The sequence below is a fragment of the Daphnia magna genome, linkage group LG10, assembly GCF_020631705.1.
Source record: "Daphnia magna isolate NIES linkage group LG10, ASM2063170v1.1, whole genome shotgun sequence".
NCBI classification, from domain to species: Eukaryota; Metazoa; Arthropoda; class Branchiopoda; order Diplostraca; family Daphniidae; genus Daphnia; species Daphnia magna.
The window spans coordinates 6544550-6565206 of NC_059191.1; the positions used below are offsets into that span (position 1 = coordinate 6544550).

The 20657-nt window shown below is 40.7% G+C and overlaps 2 protein-coding genes and 1 long non-coding RNA gene across 4 annotated transcripts in view; all 3 read left to right on the forward strand.

Moving 5' to 3' along the window:
* LOC116931864 (innexin shaking-B) overlaps window positions 1–3748 on the forward strand; it is a 28685-nt gene extending 24937 nt beyond the window's left edge. Inside the window, exon 3 of the mRNA XM_032939518.2 lies at window positions 3028–3748. Within this exon, the coding sequence (XP_032795409.1) occupies window positions 3028–3542 (515 nt within the window). The 3' untranslated portion in view covers window positions 3543–3748. The remainder of the gene's footprint in view (window positions 1–3027) is intronic.
* A 4975-nt stretch (window positions 3749–8723) lies between these two features.
* LOC116931798 lies at window positions 8724–11499 on the forward strand. 2 transcript variants are annotated; one of them, XR_004399167.2, is made up of 3 exons: window positions 9035–9325; window positions 9804–11241; window positions 11384–11499. It is a non-coding gene; the product is annotated as an uncharacterized LOC116931798 (long non-coding RNA). The 2 variants fall into 2 exon arrangements; XR_004399168.2 differs by lacking the exon at window positions 11384–11499 and having other exon boundaries at window positions 8724–9325; window positions 9804–10910.
* A 1432-nt stretch (window positions 11500–12931) lies between these two features.
* On the forward strand, window positions 12932–19132 carry LOC116932847. Its single transcript, XM_032940738.2, has 4 exons — window positions 12932–13253; window positions 13320–14129; window positions 14302–17128; window positions 17210–19132. Exons 1-4 carry the CDS (start codon window positions 13014–13016, stop codon window positions 18742–18744), a joined length of 5412 nt encoding a protein of 1803 aa, XP_032796629.2. The 5' UTR covers window positions 12932–13013; the 3' UTR covers window positions 18745–19132.
* The last annotated feature ends 1525 nt before the right edge of the window (window positions 19133–20657 follow it).

Genomic DNA, 20657 nt, shown 5'->3' on the forward strand with positions numbered 1-20657 from the left:
AAAAGGGACATTTTTCTCTGGCCAGCCATCAGCAAGTGGCAAAGCTATGAATATTAAAACAGCCCCCTCTCTCTCTCTCTTTCTCTGACGTGCGTTTCTTCTTGTTTTTCGATTGCCTTTGTAGCCAATTTTCTTCTCTTCTCCTTCGGGAAATGACGTGAAATTTGAATGAAAGTCACACACGTTCGTTTCGTGTAGAACGTCAAAAGTCGGTCGGTCTTATCGACCTTATAAAAAAACAAACTCAATTGGATCAAACGAAAAAGAATGGAACTATTTCATTGGTTTTTATCGTTAATTCAATCGTTTTATCTTCCAAACAGGAACGAATGCGCAGCAGGTATAGATTTTCCTTCTTTTAAAAAATTTTTTTTTAGGGCTATCGCAGCGTGTCTCCAGTGTTTACAGCGTGAAACAAAAAATGGCGCAGACGAGCGCAAAGATAAACAAAAGCCTCTATATAGATAATGCATATAATACGTATACACTTATATCTAAAAAAGAGGAAGTGTATAAGAGAACCGACATCGAATTCTTCTTGTGCGTGTCTTGGGGATTCTGGCCTTCCGCTCCGATGTTTCCTTCCTCTTTGACTCGATCCTTCCCCCCTCCCCCTTCTTTTTTCTTTTTTTTTTTTAATATATACACACACACACCTAGCCTTCTTTCTTAAGATTCTTCTGGCTTTTTGCTGTTGTATAAAATAAAAATAGAAGAGAAAAAAGAAAAAAAAAAAACAAATTTTTGTATTGAGACTGAGCTCCTTGTGTGTGTGTCTCACACGTCTTTGACGGGGAGGAGGGGTTTACTCTTTTACCACTGGCGATATTAGTGTATGCACGGGAAGACGAGTACAACAACACGGCCAGAATATCGTAAGTCTGTTCTATGTGTGTACGCAGTTAAGAAGAAGAAGAAGAAGAAGAAGAAGAAAAAAGAAAAGAAAATAGATTCGCATATAAAAAGGAGCTGAGACCTTTGGATGGAGAATAAGCTCTTTGTGTTGTATAGTAGCAGGCGCCTCTGTGTTTTTTAAAAGCAGCACTTTGCTCCTTTTTTTTTTGGCGAGAAAGGACTGCGACGGTGTGGCAAAATTGATCTTTTGAAATCGGCCAGCCGTTAACAGCCAGAATGAAAAGTATTTTTTAAAATGAAACGTTCTATTTTGATATATAGAAGACACTGTTTCAAAAGAATGGGAAGCTTATTTCTATTCGATTCGATTGTATTGCATTGACATCGAAGATTTGCTTCTTTGTGTGTGTGTGTTGTTGCCCTAGCCAAGTTTTGAGAACTTGCCCATCATTTACCCGATTATTTAAAAAAAAAATGGTTTTTGAATGAATTAATTATTGGCGAATTTAAGTCTTTTACGGATGTGGCGATTTTTCCTGAATGATTTCATTTCGCCAAAATTCAAAAAATTTTGTTTTGCTCCTCTAGCAAAATTTTGTTCTTCTTTTTTTCAGTCTCTCTGGAAATGATTCAATTGTAGCGAGACGGTTTTGGATAAAGTCGTCCGTGTTTACAATCTATTTTTAGATGTGAAACACTTGAGAAATTCTTTCAAACCCCCCCCCCCCCCCCCCCCAGCAGAAACAAAGGCGTCTCCATCTACTAAAGAATAATACACATTCTTGAAATTAGTAAACAAATAAAATCTTATAGCATTTTCCTTGAAGATGCACGAGAAATCTTGGGGATTGCGGAAGCAGTTTGCCCCCCTCTACACACACACAACGGATCATCCGTTTTGTGTGTGTGTGTGTGTGTACGTCATCAAAGATTGCACTAAAAGAAAAGAAAACACACACGACCCATTTCGATATAGGAAAGAAATGCGCCAATGTCCAGGCGACGTAACAATTCACGAACGGTTAGACATTGAGACCAAAAGCGGCCGCTCCCATTTTCCGGGGAATCATCCGCACTGTCCTATTACCTTTGATGAGAAATTGGGTCATTTCGTTTATAGAAGAAACCTCCCCCTGTCTTTTCTTTTCCTGGATAAGGGATATATAGTAGAAGGCGTTTGTCGGGAATTGCAACACGGCTACCGTTACCATATCGTTCCGGCTCTACGTAAAGCTTACAGTCCTTGATGACGACTCGTCACGCCGAATAAACGTATAGATGGTTCCCCTTTATTCTTTTTTTTTATTTTTATTTTGGTTGGACAGACATGGCTTTCCGGTTTCGGAAGAATGGCGACGAGGGTGGGGGGAGCAGGAATCAAGAGTTAAGCAATCGAATATAAATTCATAAATATTATATTTTTATGTAATTGACTAATCTTTGAGAGCGATGGAAATGGATCAAATTCGATGTCATAAAAAGAGTGGCATTAATCATGGGCGTTAAGCTTTTATTGTCATTTTATCGTTTGGCAACGCTGTAAAAGAAACGAAAAAAAAAAAACGCTCGAATTGCTGAAAAATGATGAACTTAAAAAAGTCGGGAGAGGAACTTAACTGTTCATATGCCGTAAAAAGAAAAGACACGTTGAAGAGGGAGAGAGAGACGATGGATTGATCCTTGAGATGACGACGGAGGATCGTGAGAGTGGCTCCTTTTCATCCGTCGCTATGTAATAGTTGCATGGGATTGTGTGTGTGTGTGGCTTGCAGTTACGGTGCGCCTTTATTTTTCCTACTATATATATATATATATAAAAGCTTTTCTTTTGTATAAATATAAGAAATGTGTGCGCAGACTAACGTATAGGCCGCTGTGTCAAAAAAATGGGCGAGCTGAAGAGTTAGGAGGCCAGCAACGTCATGGGGATGAGTAATGGCAAGCCTGAATGAACCCTCTTGGCCAGTCAAGCCATCCTAAAAGCTCTTTTTCATATCAGAACTCTTGTTCCATTGGAAAATATATAGACGAGAACAGAATTATTTCTGCTAAATTGAATGAATAAACTAAGATCAATTAGGCAAAAATGAAATTAACGTTAATTTATTTTTAATTTTTTTTTTTTTATTGAATTGAAAAAAACAAACAAAAAAACAAACAAAAACAAAACAGGTCAAATGTTCTTGATGAACACGTTCTTCGACGGTGCGTTTCTGACGTTTGGCTTTGACGTGATCGCGTTCGCCGAGCGCGACCAGGAGGAGCGCATCGACCCGATGATCTACATCTTCCCGCGGATGACCAAGTGCACTTTCAACAAATTTGGCACGTCGGGCGAGGTGGAGAAGCACGACGCCCTGTGCATCCTTCCGCTCAACGTGGTCAACGAAAAAATTTACATCTTCCTCTGGTTTTGGTTCCTCATCCTCGGCTTCCTGACGGCGCTGGTGCTGCTCTACCGGCTCATCATCATCCTGAGTCCGCGCATGAGGGCCTACCTGCTCTACATCCGCTTCCGTTTGATCAACCGCGAGGTGATCAACACGATCGTCCGCAAATCGAAAATGGGCGACTGGTTCCTGTTCTACATGCTCGGCCAGAACGTCGACTCGATCATCTTCAAGGAGGTGATGCACGAGCTGGGCAAGAAGCTCGGCCACACGGGCAAAGATTTTATGGACGCTTAGCACAGGGCGGCGTCGGGAGACAACCAGCGCTCCTCCGATATAAATAGCAGACATATCCTATTCGACAGTTGGTCGAACGCTCCATCGACATCCGCCGCCGCCGCCGCCGCATCACTTTCCACATCCGCTTCCTCCGCCGGAGCCGGAGCCACAGCCGAAGTCCGACTGCTTTACGACACTGAGATACGCGACTTGGAAGCCGCCGGAATGAGCGATCATTCGGCCGGAATCATGGGATTCCGCACGCCCAACGGCATCATCATCCGTCATCATTTGGGCGCCGTTAGCGCTGGATCTTTCCGTCGCCCCAAAGCCCCCACCCGACGAGACTCGTATGACGAAACAGCCGCTGGATCCGTTCACATGCAGACCCACAGGCAACACGGCCATTCCGCTTCTTCCGGACAGCCGAAATTCCGCGAACACGGACGAGCCAAATTCGCGCCATCCTCGTCCTCTCACGGCTATCGTCATTGAAGATCTTGTCCATTTTTGTTTTGTTTTTTTCTTTTTTCTTTCTTGTGCCATTCGAAAAAATTGAAAACAAAAATGGGGGAGGGCTTTTTCATTCAATTCTCTGTCGGACTTTTGATTCGTGACTCCACCTACACGCACGCACGTGTGTGTATAGGCTTGTCGTAAAGGCGGGGGAGGGGAGAGGAATCCAAAGAAAAAATTCGGTTCGTCTTCTTTGTGTGTGTGTGTATGTGTGTGGGTGGGTGGGTGTGTGTGGTGTTTCTTCGACAACACTTGCAAACAAACACTTTTTTCAACGAAGAAAACTAAATTTCAAATCCTTTTCCTTTTAGATGAATCCATTTCTTCTACCTGTCCTCGAGATATTTTTAGAAACCTTCTCTTTCCTATGATACAAACTTTCCATTTCTAACTTGGCAGCTTTTTTTTTTTATTTTTTTATCCTAAACCTTCTGGTTCATTCGTTGTAAAAAAAGGTAGGAGCCGTACAACAACATGCTCGCATGTACACACACACACACACACACACACACATATATATTTTTTTCGACACGCTAGATCGTATTTCTCACCCGCGTGTTCACGCACACGCGCTTTTAGACAACACACACTGCCCGTACAACAACAACAACAACAACAAAATGCAAAATTTCAAAAGTCTTTAGTGACCTTTCCCTCCGTCGGCGGATATTTATGAGCGATGGCAATGCTTTTCGACGCCAATGCCCTGATGCTATTTTTCTCTTTTGTGTTTCGACTTTTATTTTTGCGGTTTATTTATTCAAATTTTTTTTTCAAAATGAATTTTCCCTCCATTTTATGTTTTTGTTGGAGGGATTTTTAATTTTCAAAATGATTCATTTTTTTTTTTGTAAAACGAATGTCCCGTTTATTGAGGTGGAGAGCTCATCTGTAGTTGAATCATTTCGTCATGGGGAGAGAGAATTTAAGCCGTCAGTTTTTGAAAATTGAATTCAATTCAAAGTGCGCCCCGCGTGTGTTGTAAAAAAAAAAATAATAATAATCATGAATTAAAACAATTTGCAATGCAAGCGACAGGAATATGGCAGACGTGCAATTTTTTGTTTGTTTTTGTTTTGTTTATCGTCTTTATAATTAGCAACATATTGCGCCCAATTCAATTTTCGCCGGATAAATTTTGGATTAGCCGTCAATCCGACGGAAGACAAGTGAAATTCAACACATTCTAGTCGGATTTTCAAAAAGAATTAGAATTCTGGATTCGTCCCATTTAAAAAAAAAAAAAAATGTCAAGCAACGACATTTTTGTGTTCAACAAGGTCCACAATTTTTTGTCTTTAAACGAATGGAATGCATCCGCACGATTCTATACATCTGCCAATCACACATCCCCGCAGCTATTATTTTATTTTCATTTTAAATTCCTGAATTTAACACTATGGAATTAGTAAAGAAAACAAAAAATGTTTTTTCTAGTCGACACGCGTGTGTGTACAGTACATTTTTAGGAGATTTTTTGCGTGAATGGGAGGGGCGATCCTCTTTTGTTTTTACCATGAAATTATTCCGCCTATTTTTATTTATTTTTTTATCATTTCATCCGATTGAGAGACTCTACCCACTCACTTGTTTTTTTTCTAAGTTATTAAAATGCCATCCTGTCTGTCGATTGCGAATCGTCAAAATTTGGGATAATGTTCCAAAAGAAAAAGAAAAAAAAACAAACAGAAGATCTCCCAACCGAGTCAAGTTTTCTTTAAATTCTTTTCATTTGAAAGATTTTTTTTTTTGTATAAACGCGCCACCCTCTCGTGAGTTGTTGTTTGTTATATCGTGTAATCAGCACCTTGTTATACCCACCCGAGCTAAATTAGTCGCCCCTAAGACAAATTTGTTTAATTATTATTATTATTATTTTTTTTTCAAATCCATCTCTCCTTTTTTTCTCTCTCTCTCTCTCTCTCTCTTACATAAATATAATAACTTCTTTCATCTTTCTCTATTAGAATTGAAAAAATAAAAGGGAAGCCAAGAAAATTCGATAATGTATATGATAAATATTACACTTTTCACCTTTCCTCCTATCTCCCTTTTTGAATTACACACACACACACACACACACACACCGGCCGCATAATCGAGCAACAAGTAACTTCAACTAAATTTAGAAGAATACTGATTGAAATGAAAAATCTTCTCCAGATTTATAAATAGATGATGAATGACGTTGTTTTTCACCCTTTTTCAATCTCCTTTTTCGAATTTGTTGTCTGAGAGAACTCGAAAAATAAAAAATAAAACGTGTGCGTGTATGGTGCGTTCTAAAAAAAAAATTAAAAATTAAAAATAGAAGAGCAGCAAAAACGCGAAAAATTGATTAAAATTAAGTTTTTTTTTATTTGATTTTTTTTTACCTTCGTAGTCGCAAAAAAAAAGAAATTGGAAAATTAAAAGTTGATGAAAAAAATTTTTTAAATTCAAAATAAGAAAAAAAATGTTTTTTACTTAAAAAATCCAGTATCGATGAGCAATACTATGACCTTTTTCGCCTAACGTGCAATACCCCCCCACCTCCTCATCAAAAGAAAACGCCCCCCCCCCTCCATTTCTCTCTATCTCAGTATACTCTCTAAAAAAAAAAACTCTCTCTGCCATTACATAATTCTGCCATTATCTGTCGTTTGTTTGTTGGTTTGGATCAAAGTTTATCATGATTCTATAATGATGATGATTTTCATTATACCCCTCTCCCCGTAATTTTATTTTTTTAATTTTATTTAGCCCCGGATCTTCCCGCCCCTTGTTATTTATTACAACAAAAAGTATTTGAGTCTCTCCTTTTCCTCTATCTCTTGTTTGTTTGATTTCCTTGTTCTTCATCATCATCATATATGATTCTATAGGTTGTCATTTGGCACGTGGATAAAAAAAGATACAAAAGATTACAAAAAAAAAAACACATTTGTTTGATTCTTTTTATTTGGAATTCATCATCGATTTTTACAGTTCCAAACGGATTGTGAAACACTAAAACAAAGGGGTGAATATTAAAATTCTAACCAGCAGTTCATTGTCGGAACGATTTAGTATTTTAACAGTAAAGACAATAAAGCTAAAAAAAAAAATAATAATAAATAAATAAAGATCTGAAATGTAAATTTTTAATTTCATAGAATGGTGTTGTGTAGGTGTGGCCACTGCGCAAAGGCAAACTGTTCAGCTAGAAATTTAAAGCCTTTGCCCAGCCCTTGTATCCGGGGGTCTTATCCCACTGCAGCAAAATAGTTTCTTGGCTCGCAGCCCATCGCAGATGGCCCTGATGTTCTCGTATAGATCTCCGTATAAATATAGGACCCTTTTTCTTTTTATTATGTGCCTCTCATCTCTCTATATAAATCTATGGGCTGTATGATAGCTTTATATTTGGATGTAAGGCATCTCCCTTCTTTTTTTTTTTTTTTTTGGTAACGCATTCTTTTCGTGTTAAATAGAGCGGATTGAGAAACCCATCTTCATCGGCTTACGGCATCGTCATTAGATAGCAATAAACAGCAACCCTATTTCGCATGTAGCCACACCATGTACACGAACGGCAAGATCTGAAAATCGATCAATGTCGAACAGGCCAAACTCAGATTAAATTTTGGAATGGTAAAAGAACACGAACATTGCCGCGAAATGTAATAACTGGAATTCTAATTGATTATTTTTTAAGTTTAACTTTGGACTCTTAGTATGTAGTCCATACCGCAGTGTTCACACCTATAACACCCTTGGCCGATCGTTGAAGGAGAAAAGAAGAATGTATACGCACACACAATATATTGATTCTATACACACGGGCCCTCTTTTCTTCGCATCCGGTTGATCACGTTCGTGTTGAATTTATATATATATGTGTATTTTTTTTCTCTCTTCCAGCACTCGTCGCTCTATAGATTATGTACTACGGACTGTGCAGACATTGCAGCTGGATGTGTATAAGAGCCTCGAGAGAATAACATGCATACGCAAGCTTTAAGTGAATAACAGTGGAGCACATATGTGTGTCTGTATCGATGTATACTTATCCGGAATACGAGTCTAATTTAAGTTGATAAATTATATGGTCTTCTGAGTTGGGGATGCGAAAAATGGATGACGTCATTGATTCAATAATTAGAAAGGACATCACGGGGCAACAGCCAAATTTTCTGGATAAATGATAAATGATTTTGGCGTTGATAAAATAGTATACTCTAGATTTTATTCATTCAAATAATAGAGGTGACATAAATAATAAACGACACGTTCGCTCTAACTGAGGTGAATTCTAAAATAAGGGCGGCACTAGAGCGCAAACCCTGTGGGACGCTATTTCATACATGTTGACATCTCAACGTGTATATGTAAATGTCCTCGATAGTGGAAATTGCCGTAGGGCCATTGCAATATTACAAAAATAGAACACTTGCGCATTCATGACGTCAAATTCTTCGGAGCCATTTTCGTCGATTTCTTGATATCCGCAATTTTCATTATTTCTTAGGGTTGTGCAGCATTATAATGTATTGGTCTCTTGTTGGCCTCCGGCAATCATTCACAGCTATTTATCTCGACATTTGTACTATGAACTGGGGAGAGCCGAAATTTGCACATCCAATTGCATCCACCCTCTAAGGATCTTTAAAAAAAAATTTTTTTTTCATTTAAATATAAATATCTTATTGAGGTTATCCCGTAGTAGTATAAAATATAACAAGTTTTAACGTAGATCGATGACGGATAGTATTACATGTGTTACATGACCCTCAGAGAATTGTCGTCTGCATTTTCTCGTCATGTAGGTCCCTCGTGAAACATTTCCCGATGGACATTATTTCACGTGAGAGCTAACGCGTTATTATATGGGTCTCCTTAATGCGTCTGATAAAAATAAATGTATGAAAGTCATTTGTACAACACCCAATCAGCGAGCAGCAGAACATGGAATTTAACCCAACAAATCGATCTCTACGGCACAGGATAAGTATAATTAATCGATTTCTAATAATCATAGACACGTCGGCTGCTGTTCAAGTTGTAAACATACGGGGTCGTTGCGGGTTCTTGTTACTATGTGCATCGAATTTTGCAGATTTCACAATAGTTTGCGGGAAGAAGGTCAAGAGAATAAATATCGGAGATGAAGAGCAGCTCTTTCGTGCAAAGCTTGTGCCCATTTAAATAAATGGACGATAAAAAGTGAGCTGTACAAAGTGGACAATGTCGGCTGCGTGCGTGACTGCCATCGTGTAAGCAAATCCCGGACACGAGAGTTTAGAAACGCGTCCTCAGGAAAATGGGTAAATCAACTAAAAAATGGCCTTGTTTTCTTTTGTTTCCACATTAAGAAATGAAAACTTAAATAGTTCTAATCAGATTTCATGTTTTCTTTCTCCACATTAGACTAATTCAAGTTTTTTTGTTTTTTGTTTTTTGTTTGTTGTTGAATTATTTCCCTTTCTCATCAAATCTTTTTGTTTTGTTTGAAATGGTTGGCTCTGCCTCCGTAAAGTTCAACGAAGCGCTAAGAATACGGATTGACTCTTGGACCAAATTATATACAACATCTTTCTCTGGTTCTTCTCTGTTTTACCACAAAAAATAATTTGGTTATTCTTTTTTTTTTCCCCTTTCATGGCAAAATCTTTATTATTAATCTCCTAATTTTTTATGTAAGGATATAAGAAATGAATGGAGTCCTTAGACAAATAGGCTCTTCGATATAGACACACATCGGGTAGAATAACAACTCGTAAAACTGTCGCTATTATTTTATAGGACGCGCCCTTTTTCCTGATATAATAAGCTTCGTCTGACACGACGTCGCCCCACACACGACGCCGGATTACAAGCAAATACCGACAATCAACAATGCACCAAACATATCTAATAGGACTTTTTTTTTTTTCTACAAAATATTTCTTCGAAAAAACTTTTTTGTTTTTGTTGCGATTATTCTCGGCGCGTGTCGCCTTTCTGCCATGCATTTTTGTTGTTGTATTCACATCGATCTTGCATCACAAAGTCTCAACTATTTAATCATCACACATTATTCAGATTTATATTCGAGTCAAAAATTCGGCACATCGAAATAGTTTTATTGACAATTGCACTGCCAATGAGCCGTGCCTCCACGGAACGTAGCCCTATTTCCACTCGAGTGAATTATGATGTGGTATGCCTTTACCGATTATAATCAATAAAAGACAATATACGTTAGGCAGTTAGCCGTCTAAACAAAGCAGGGAAAGAGAAAATTCCTTAAAAAAGAGGATGTAAGCGGAGTAATCAACGAAGCGAATAAAGGAATGCCTGACGACTTGAATCGACGCCAATTGATGTCAACATCCCATCATTTTTCTCACCCAGAGAAAAACCTCAAAATGAATCGTTTTTTTCCCCCTTCACATACAACAAGCCAAAATTATGCATTTGTATCAGTTTGTGTGACATATAGCTACTCCCCCCCCTCCCCTACGTATTCTATACAAGATTTCTTGACGCGCATTAAGAAACGTATAGCAACAACAACTGATTGTTGCTGGGGTTGCTGTGAAACAAATAACTCTGGGCTTATGCATTTTGCGTCCATGTGTCATCGATGTGACCTGAATACCAATTTTTTTTTCGTACGCCAGATCCTACATATATATAAGGCTAAATATATTTTGCAGCTGATGAGAGTTCGTGACGTGTCGGAATGATTATCATCAGCAGAGCATCCAGCCAAACAATAGCAAATAGAAGGGACGATAGGTCATCACTTTCATCAGCAAATGTGTGTTATTTTTTTTTTATTCTCTTCTAGAATTTATTTTATTTTTTCTTGTTTCTTTTGTACTGTGTAGTTTTAAAGAAAAGAATACAATAACATTTACATGGTGACATTTGCATAATCCAGCGTGATATTCGTGGCGTCGTCTGCTCCTTCATTATCAATCGGACGCATTTTGCCCAGCATTCGTCCCATAGTAATAAAAAAATATGTGACGACGTTCACTTCAATGTGGCTGCTGAAAGCGTGAAAAATCCTGTAATATTACGAGAAACAATTTTTCAAAAGAAAGAGAATGAAAAACGTAATAGCGGTAATGTCTCCTTTCCATGGTGTTAAATGAAAAAATAAATGTAAACAATTCTGCAGCGTTTGACCAATATGTTTCCCAGCCATGTGTAGTACGTAACTACGTATGCTCAATTTCGACTTTCCACTCACGTATGTACAACATATTTTGCATTTTGAAATTGGATGACACTCATCATTTCGTAGTGGAATTCAAATTTCAGACTTTATATGAAGTTTTTTTTTTTTTCTTGTTTTGATGTGTCAAATTTCGTCATGGAATACATTCCACTAGACGGGAAAAAAATTTACTTTTTGACAGCAGTAGAGTGCAGTCGTTTGTTTACATACGAATTTATCGTATGAAACGTCAAATGTCATTTGCTGATTTACCTATCCAGTGGCCAGTGACTGTGTTTGCTGGTTGACGTGTTCACTGACTGTTCTTCTAATGTGAAATGACGTGAGAAGAAAAAGCCCTGCAGCTTCCAGTAAAAATGAAACACATTAGGATGAACCTGCAGAGCTTTTCTATGTGTTGTAAAGTACAGTGCATTTACAAATGTCAACCAGACTTTTTCCTTTTTTTGTTTTTTTGCAAAAATAAAACATTACATGAATGTTTACTACGTTCGACCTTTAATTTCCAGTTTGTAATTGTTTTAATAATTCAGTTTAACTAAACTTGCCTCCCCCCCCCCCAAAAAAAAACAAGTAAAAAAAAAAAAAAAAAAGAACGAGGCAATTTGAACTCTCGTCAGACATTTCGAACCCTAACCGGATGGAAGTTCTGTCCATGCTGTAATCACCGAGTGTGTGTGCGTGTGTCACTGGACGGTCAATCCTTCTACACACTCGTACACGAAATAGGTAGGTTACTTGGACCGGCAGCTTTGGCAATTGCAGTGTTATAATATTTTAATGCGGACGCAGCAGTAGTCAACAAAGTTTTATAGACGCAAACACACACACTCCATGTGTAGCAGGATAGTTTGCATCTACTCCGCCCCTCGTCTGGCGTTGTCTCCTCCTACTTTCAACTTGCATTTACGTTTCTCTTATTCTGTACCGAGGATCCATATAGGGCGGGTTCTGTAACTAGTATATATAGTTAAAACAACGTTACATGCATGAGTGATATGCGACGACGTTGAAAGCAGTCCGACTGCCGATAGTGCCCTATAATACACACACACATTTCTAGCGTGGCCGAGCCTACGAAAGTGTTTTTGTAAATTCTGATGAACTCTCACTTATCATATAACACCATCACCAGCCTATACTGGTACACACGCGCACGTACACATTTCAGTACGTAATGCTATGTGTAATATGGCCTTTCAGCAGGCCCAACATCCCCATTTCCCCCCCCCTCTCTCTCTCTTCTTCCCTTTTCTATTAATAATCATCACAAAAACCGACCAGCCAGCCGGCGGCGTTGCTGCTGCTGCAGCACCAGAATTGCGAAGATATCATCATTAATGAATTGTCCCCGTCGCAGTCTACAGCGCGCTATACACACGATTATAGTAAAAGAGAAGGTCTACTGCTTGTTTAGGGAGTACAGTTGACGTTTTTTAATTAAATTTTTCTGAAACAGTTTAACGTAGCGGCAACAACAGCCAGAAAAATTTGCTTGACAAAAATAACGACAGCTATATGGTCTAGATGATTGAATTATGCACAAGATGGTAGGGGTAGTATAGAAGCAAAAATACACTTTGTAAATACAAAGCGGAGAAATGTCTGAAAAAAGAGAAAAACGAGAAATGAAAAAGAAGAATATTAATAAATATCGCAACGCCGGATGTGATGATGTAAATACAATTTTGTTTTTTTGTTTTTTCTCCCCTAAATTCGGCTGCTGGAAATAAACAACAGCCGCCCACCCCAGACAACACTCTTCCCTTGTGAACTCTCTCATTATGTCTTATCCATCGTCGCAAATTGAAATAAACATAAATCACCTAAGAGAGTGTTTGCTTCGTAACGGGTTTGTTGGCCATGTGGCTCACCAATCGGGAAAGGTCTTCCACGAAGTCGAAGATGATGGGCTTCTGGCGCCAGTCAAAGTGAATAGCACATCTTCGACGTCAGACGAACTCAAACATCTGCTAGTCGTGAACGTCATACGCCATAATACACACATCGTTGAGCAACTTATGGTGAGTGTGGGGAAATTTTCATGTGATAAAAGAAGTTTACCTGAATGTTTGTTGGATTTTTCTTAGGAGGATGAAACCAGAACAACCAGTGGAATGTTCCCCTTACCAGCAGGAGTTGCTGAAGTCCTCCACGCTTTACGCCCCCTCTTTTCCTTTTCACGAGCTGAATCCATATCTGACACCAAAATTCTATGCTGTTTTGTCACAGAGTTGTCTGACCTGTTGGAAAAGTCACTCCATTTGCTGGAACAAGAAGATCCATTCAGTAAAGCTTTAAAGTGGCTCAAGGAAAAAGTCTTTTTTGCAGTATGGTGTTTCGAACAATCATTCAACGGATCAGGGGCCTCCCTAAAGTCGATTCTGGAGCTATGCACACAACAACTGTCCTGTTTGAGCACCTTGAAGGTGCTGGGAGGCCTGCAGCTAGTCAATCAACAGGATGTTGCTGTTTTTCTTGGCAACTCAACTATGAATGTTTACAGAGGATTTTTAGTACTCAGTAGCTTCATCCAATATCTTTTCAGACCTCTTCAAAAATTACAAAGCTCCACCGCCAACTTGGAAGCCGTCGACAACCTCATTAGGGATATCAGCTGCAAAGAAATGTGTTTGCAAGTTATGGAAGATGTATTCTCGCTCTGTTTTTTGAGAAAAGAAGACATTCTTTTTGAAGAAACTGCGTCAGACAGTGGAGGAGAAGATAAGAAATCCGAAGAATGTTTCCAATCCAAAAAAAGTTGTGACCCCTCATGCCCTTCCAATAGCAACAGCCCAAGTAATAACACTCAAACGGGAACATCTAGCACAGCCTGTTTGGCAGGCAAAAAAGGCGACATGTCGCTAGGCTTTCTGTGCCAAGATCCTGATAAACTCCAGGTAACACTTAACATTTTTATGACCTGCATTAAAAAAACTCTTTACTGTGCAGTCTAATTCAAAATAGCGAAATTGCCGCCACAAGGTTCTTAAAACTAAAAGATCGGCGACCCATTTCTTACGAGCAGAGTGTTAATTTTCGTTCTCCATCGTCTCATTTTTATTGTTTTAGAAATCGCTCCAGATGCTTAAAAGGCATCTGGAAGCTGTCGAGGTCGACGACGACGAAGAATTATCGTTACGGCATCGTAAACTGGAGCAGCGCGTCAGTCAAGCACTTTGGAGACTGCAACTTGTCGACCACGATCCGCGAATGGCCAACTATTTCTCACGCCCGCCACAGGATGGCTGCGCCGTCGTTCGCAAAGCTTGGCTCGCCCGTCTCAACCCTTCCGTGCAGACTTGGTATGGCTACAGCCCAGGCCGTCGTAAATTGCGATCGCCATGCTCGTCGCACCATCAGAGAAAATCAAAAGACCGCTCCATCGATCCGCTACTAATCAACCGATTGCTATCCGACCCACTCTCCTTGATGGCTACGTCCATGATGAATTCGCAGTTGTCTGCCGCCCGTCAAGTGGCCGATTTATATCAACTTTGGGAAACTCCAGGAGGTAGAGAATTGCATTTCAGTTTGGCTCACGCTTCGGCTGTCCAGGAACTTCAACGCATCGGTCGGCAAGTCGCCGGCATCGAAAATCCTGAAATTGAAACAAACGACTCCGCTCTGAGTCACGTCCGCTTACCTTCAGCTGTTGAAACGCAACTCAGCACGCTACAACAGGCGGTAGTGCCTTCACTGACGGCGGATGATGACTGGCAATCAGCTGTTTTAATGGCTGATTTAATTAATTCGTCCACGTTATCAACGCCACAGCTGGACGTCCAATTACTTAATTTTGCTTTAAGAAAAGTTGAAGGAACAGTTGACGTTAATGTTGAGCCGTGGCGAACATTGAAGCGTTTGGCCGATTGCAGCAATTATCACCTGGAACATATTGACTGTCCACCTGGTTCTTCCCCCATTCAGTCTCATCTGCCATTTGATCTTGAACTATTACAACAACGCGCTAGTCACCTTGAAGCTGTCCGGATTGGATATAAACGACTAATCGATGCTGCGCAACTTGGTGGATGCCCTCCGGATGCATTCGATTCCGCTTTGGAAGATTTGAATCAAAACTTGCAACCGCTCGAGAAACCCTCTACAACTCCTCTTCTTCGGATGAAACGCTATCTTCACCTCTTAAGGCAGTTGACTCCGTCTCGTTTGCGTGAAGGAAGTGCCGCTTTTCTGCTTGAAGAACACCATGCCGGAGTGTTGATTGTGGAACGTTTGCGTGAAGACCCAGAAGCGATCGAACAAATTGAAACTATTGCCCGTTCTGTCGGCATTGAGCTGCCATCATTCCTGGCTGAATGCCTTTGCAGTATCCCCGATTCCGGAGCCAAGAAACTGGTAGATCTATCAGATCGTGAATTCGTTGCCAAATTAATGAACTATCTCCACGGCCATTCTCCACTCTTAGCTCAAGTTGTTGAACTTCAATTGCAGACGGAACATGGATTTTCTCTTCAAGACTCTTCCATGGGTGAACGTGTTAATATCGAATTCATGGCCGTCTTCCGGCGCTACCTTCAACGGCCGTCTAAAGCTGGTCAAAAGGAATTGGTTACTTCTCCGCCTATCATGATTAGGCCGCCCAAACGCCCCGCTGCCCGTCCATTGCCGGATTCTCCTTCACCAGTAGTAGACGCTCATAATTCCCTATTGGCAGAGTCGGAAGAAGAACCGACCGCTCGATTAGGAGCTCTAATGTACGACAAAGCTCTCATTCTCGAAGCTATTCCTCAAACGACGGCTATCCAGCTGGAACATTTGCTATCTCAACCGCTTCTGATGATCGAACAACTCCTAATGAACAGCCAAATGAGTGTAGCCACCGATTTGATCAAAGTGATTCGGCTTAATGGTCCCGACGAAGATATCGAAGAAATGGACACAATTCTTCTACGCTACGCCACGAAAGCTCTCGCCCTGGGTTTGCCAGAAATACCTTCTTCTCCTCCTCTGACTAAGGACTCGTCCAATGCCCGGCAGGCTGGTGAGACGCCCAAAAGGAAGAAGAATAGCACGTTTACTCCACCGGCCAATGTTCCACCGAAAGATCAATGGGTAGCAGATGCGGATGTTAATCAGTGCCCGTGCTGTCAGACTATCCAGTTTTCCATGTTTGACCGTCGTCACCATTGCCGGCGGTGCGGTCGAGTTGTCTGCGGTGCTTGCTCTCCTCATCGGAGATTAGTCGATGGTTATGGGGATGTTCCAGTTCGTACCTGTGTCGACTGTCATTCGACTTTACAGGATCGTACGTCGGACGCTCTTTCCGCAATTCGCTTGCCATCGCAAGATGGTGGTGGTCAACTGGTGTGGCGCCTGTCGTTAGACGCCCAGCACAATAACATCGCTCGTCGGGAATTCAGTTACGAACACGCTCCTAATTTAGCCCTAGCGTTAGCAATGGTCCACCTTTGTCAATGCAATGAAATGATGGCTAATTTCCTCCTGGATCAGAGCAGTTCAATGCTGGCTACGTTGCACCGTTATCTCGTCCACGGCACGTTGATGGACGTGTGTTCCGATCCTTTGATGATGTTCTCCCTCATCAAATCGCTCATTCTCGGCGCGAAAATGCGATATTCTGATATTATCGCGGCGCCTGGACAGTGTAAAGGCAAACCGTCGAGAGGGCTGGCCCGTTGTGATGCTCTACTAGGCCAAATTGATTTACTGTCGCTGCTCGTCTCGGCTAATTGCCTTCACCTGCTTCCGCCTCAACCAATGTCGCAACTGGATACTTGGAGAAAATTGAGAGATCGGCTTATCGACATTGAACTTTGGAGCCTGGCACTGGATGTCAGTACCAAAGCTGGACTCGATGCTGGATCGGTTTGGGCAGCCTGGGGATTAGTTTGCTTAAAAGCTGGCAATTTTCAAGGTATATTACTTTTCTCATATGTGTCACAGCTATTCCTAATCGAAGTTATTTATGTGATTAAAAAAAAATTATTATTATTAGGAGCTCGCCAGCGGTTTCAAAGATGTCTAAAACCAGGAAAAAATTCTCCTCTTTTGCAAGAGATTCTCTCCGTGCTGGAGAGTCTGAGCATTCCGTGCGCCAGTTTGCCTGGCAACAGGAACGAAAGCAATAGTGGTTCATCATGGACATCGAAACGGACGCGAAAATTATCATCTCCTTCGTCTCTGCCCTCGCCCGTCTTCAACTGCGACAATCCGCAATTGATTGCAGCTTCACTGACGCGCTTAAACGACATTTGTGCCGGCCACTTGGTTGAAGTAGAAGACAAGAATTGCATCATGGAAGAAATTCTTTTTTACTTGGAGAATTACGGCCAGCCAGAATCGCCCTGCGCCTACTTGGTGGAGAAAAGTGGCCGGATTGATCTGGCCGTCCACCGCTTTGCCTCAAGTAGCAGCAGCCGCCATCAGACTTCAGACGTCTTCAATCAGGGTTTGCTTCTGCCCTGTCTGAAGTCGAGTAAACTTGAGGATCTAGTCATCGAGATGAAGCGTCACGACGCTAGTTTTCACTCGTGGAAGAGCCATCTATTGGCCGCCGCACAGTTGCTGGAGACAAAATGCTTTTGGAACAGTCTCTATCAGCTCCATTGTTTGTCAGGTGATTGGATTAGGGCCAGTTTGGTGGCTATCAGACGACTTTACCTCAACGATCTTTTCAGCGTCGAGACGCTTGTTGCACGTTCTCATTTACTGGAAGATGTTGTCACTCACCTGAATCAATATCTTGCCCGTCAAGCAGATCTAGGTGACCAAGGAGAAAACGACAGGCACTTGTCTCTATGGTGGCCAGAGAATGAAGTCGTTTCACTCCAGAAAACTATCCAGCTCCAAATGAAAGTCACGGCATTTTTGGACGGTTGTTTAAAAGAAGGGAAACTATCCAGCTCTTTTTTGGCTGTCGTCAAGAGCGTTACGCAGTCACCGGATGGGATCAGCGGTCCTTCCGGCGATTTGAACAGCAACAATAGCAGCGGCGTCTACTTAATTCCGACTCTACTCGGCTCTCGACAATTCCGCTGTTCCAATGCTGTGCTGGTGGCTTGCGCCAGTCCGGATGCAATTGCCTTTGAGCTTTCGTGGACCATTTGCAGCGATTTACGCGTTAGATTAGACCGATTTTTCCGACTTACGTCTTTTGTTCTGATTCGTCGCGGACAAGTGCCAGCTCTAATCCAACTGGTGGAATTTATCAAAGCTCGCATGAATAGTCAATCAGTTGGCTTCTTTGACATGGACGAGCTTTTAGTCGAGTGTGCTACGCTGGTACAGGAACGCGATAAAGAGAACAGGAGTCCCGATCTTGAATTAATTGTTCACCACATCAAGAAGCCCGCGAGCAAAATCCGTGGATTCATTAATCTCGGTTGGTTAAAGGCCGCCTATCTGTTGGCTGTCAAAAACGGCCAAATCACCGATGTGATACATATTCAGCAAGAGGCGGCCCGTTTACAACAAACGGCCGTTTTAGCTCTTTGTGATAAATGGCTGCGTGCCCGTAACATAGCTAAATGATTAAAATGGGCTGGCGACATTGTCTTTTGGCGCAAAAATTATTTGCTCTCCATTTTCTTTGTTCCTTTTTTTCACATTAACTTTCAGTGCCGATATTCCGATTGTTTCCAGTTGCAAAAACAAAACAAAAACATTCGTTTCTTTAAATGAACTAAATTTATTTTCTTTTTACAGCACTCTTCGATACGTACGCTTCAAGAGTGCATTTCGTCTACTTTATCTCTTATATACAGTATTTCTATTACGTTTGCGCTTTTTGGGATGTTAACCATCAGTTTCCAATGTCTGTGATTTTTGAACGACCATGGAATAATCTGTTCGTGTATTGTTCGTGTATTGGATGAATTCCCTTTAATCAAACGAATACAACAAGAAAAGAAGCTCAAAACAATTCATTTGTCTCTTTTTTTTTGTTTTTGATTTTTTATTTTCTCCGTGCCAATGTCCTCCTCAACACATTGAGTGTCCGCCTGTCGTCATTTTTGCCGGAAGTGCATGCGAAATACCTGATTTCATAGCGACCGGAACCGAACCCTATCAGGAACTTCGCCAATGGAGTGAGGGCCTCATGTTTAGTCTTTTTGTGTAATGGAAACGATCGACTATTGATAGAAATACTTCGAATCGGCCATTAGAATCGATAGTAATTCAACCCTAGGTGGTAGGGAGAGGTTGAGGGGATATCATGCACTGCCATCTAGTGACAAATACCAGACTTAATGGGATTCCAAGTACAGTACCGGTAGTGTCGGCGATAATCTAACATTGGTTAGATACTGACTATCGATATTTTTAGTAGATATTAATCGATAAATGAATATTGAATCTAATATCTAAAATTTTTGTAAACAAACGCATTGCAAACGATTACGTCTGCTAATAATCATGTTTGTTGACTTTTCCTGTGATGTCTTTTGCTTATTGGTGTACGTATTTGAGGTGAGTAATAGAATAACTGAAATCTTCCGTGATTTCTGCATAAATTCAGTATATTACAATAGAGCAGTAAAACATCCTGCGTTGCGCGTTCTCCACAAATGCGAAAATCTCATTTGTGTCCAAGTTGGTCTGCTGCGGCTGCAGCGTCTTATGGAGAAACCATCTTCTTCACGTTAAAAAATAAGTTTTCATAAACATAATTAAGATTTTCCCCCTTTTCTTCCTAGCAGAGGGTACCCTATTCATTTTTTCATTTCCCAATTTTTTTTCTAGTCCTAGTTCTATCTGGTTTATTTTTATTTAGCTATTGTTTGTGAATGGTTTGTTGTTCATCCCCTTGTAGCAGACGAATTTCTGGCAGCAAACGAAATTCTTCGGCTAAAAGAGACGAGCAACTTACAAACAAAAATAAAATAAAAATAAAGTAGATAGAACTGGAGCTAGAAAAAAATATTGGGAAATGAAAAGTTGCTAAACAAATTTTTTAAAATATAAAGGTTTCGCGGGGTGGGGTGGGGTAGGTTAGGTTAGGTTAGGTTAGGTTAAGGTAATTCAGTTAATTATATTTAAAAAAATTAGTTTAGCAACGCTGTGAAACATAGGCAGCCATTAATGACAGGAGGGAGAAATAGGACCATCTAGCGGAGAAATAGGACCCTAAAAAGAAAGTCAGAAAAAGGGGTCCTATTTCACCGGGTCCTATTTCTCCATGGCCTTTTTTTGGGTCCTATTTCTCCGGGTCCTATTTGTCTGGGTCCTATTTCTCCGGCAATCCAGGAGCCCTCACTTTTTGCCGTAGCAAAACTGTTGGCAACTGGTCTTGTAAATCTGAACAGGGTAGAAGTTCTTTGGCATCCTGTAACAAATCACCTGCTTGAAGTCATCATCCACCCACTTAACCGCTTGAGGGAATGGGGAATAGATGTCATTACTACGTTAGTTAGATCAGTAATTCAATATGATTATTCTACCCC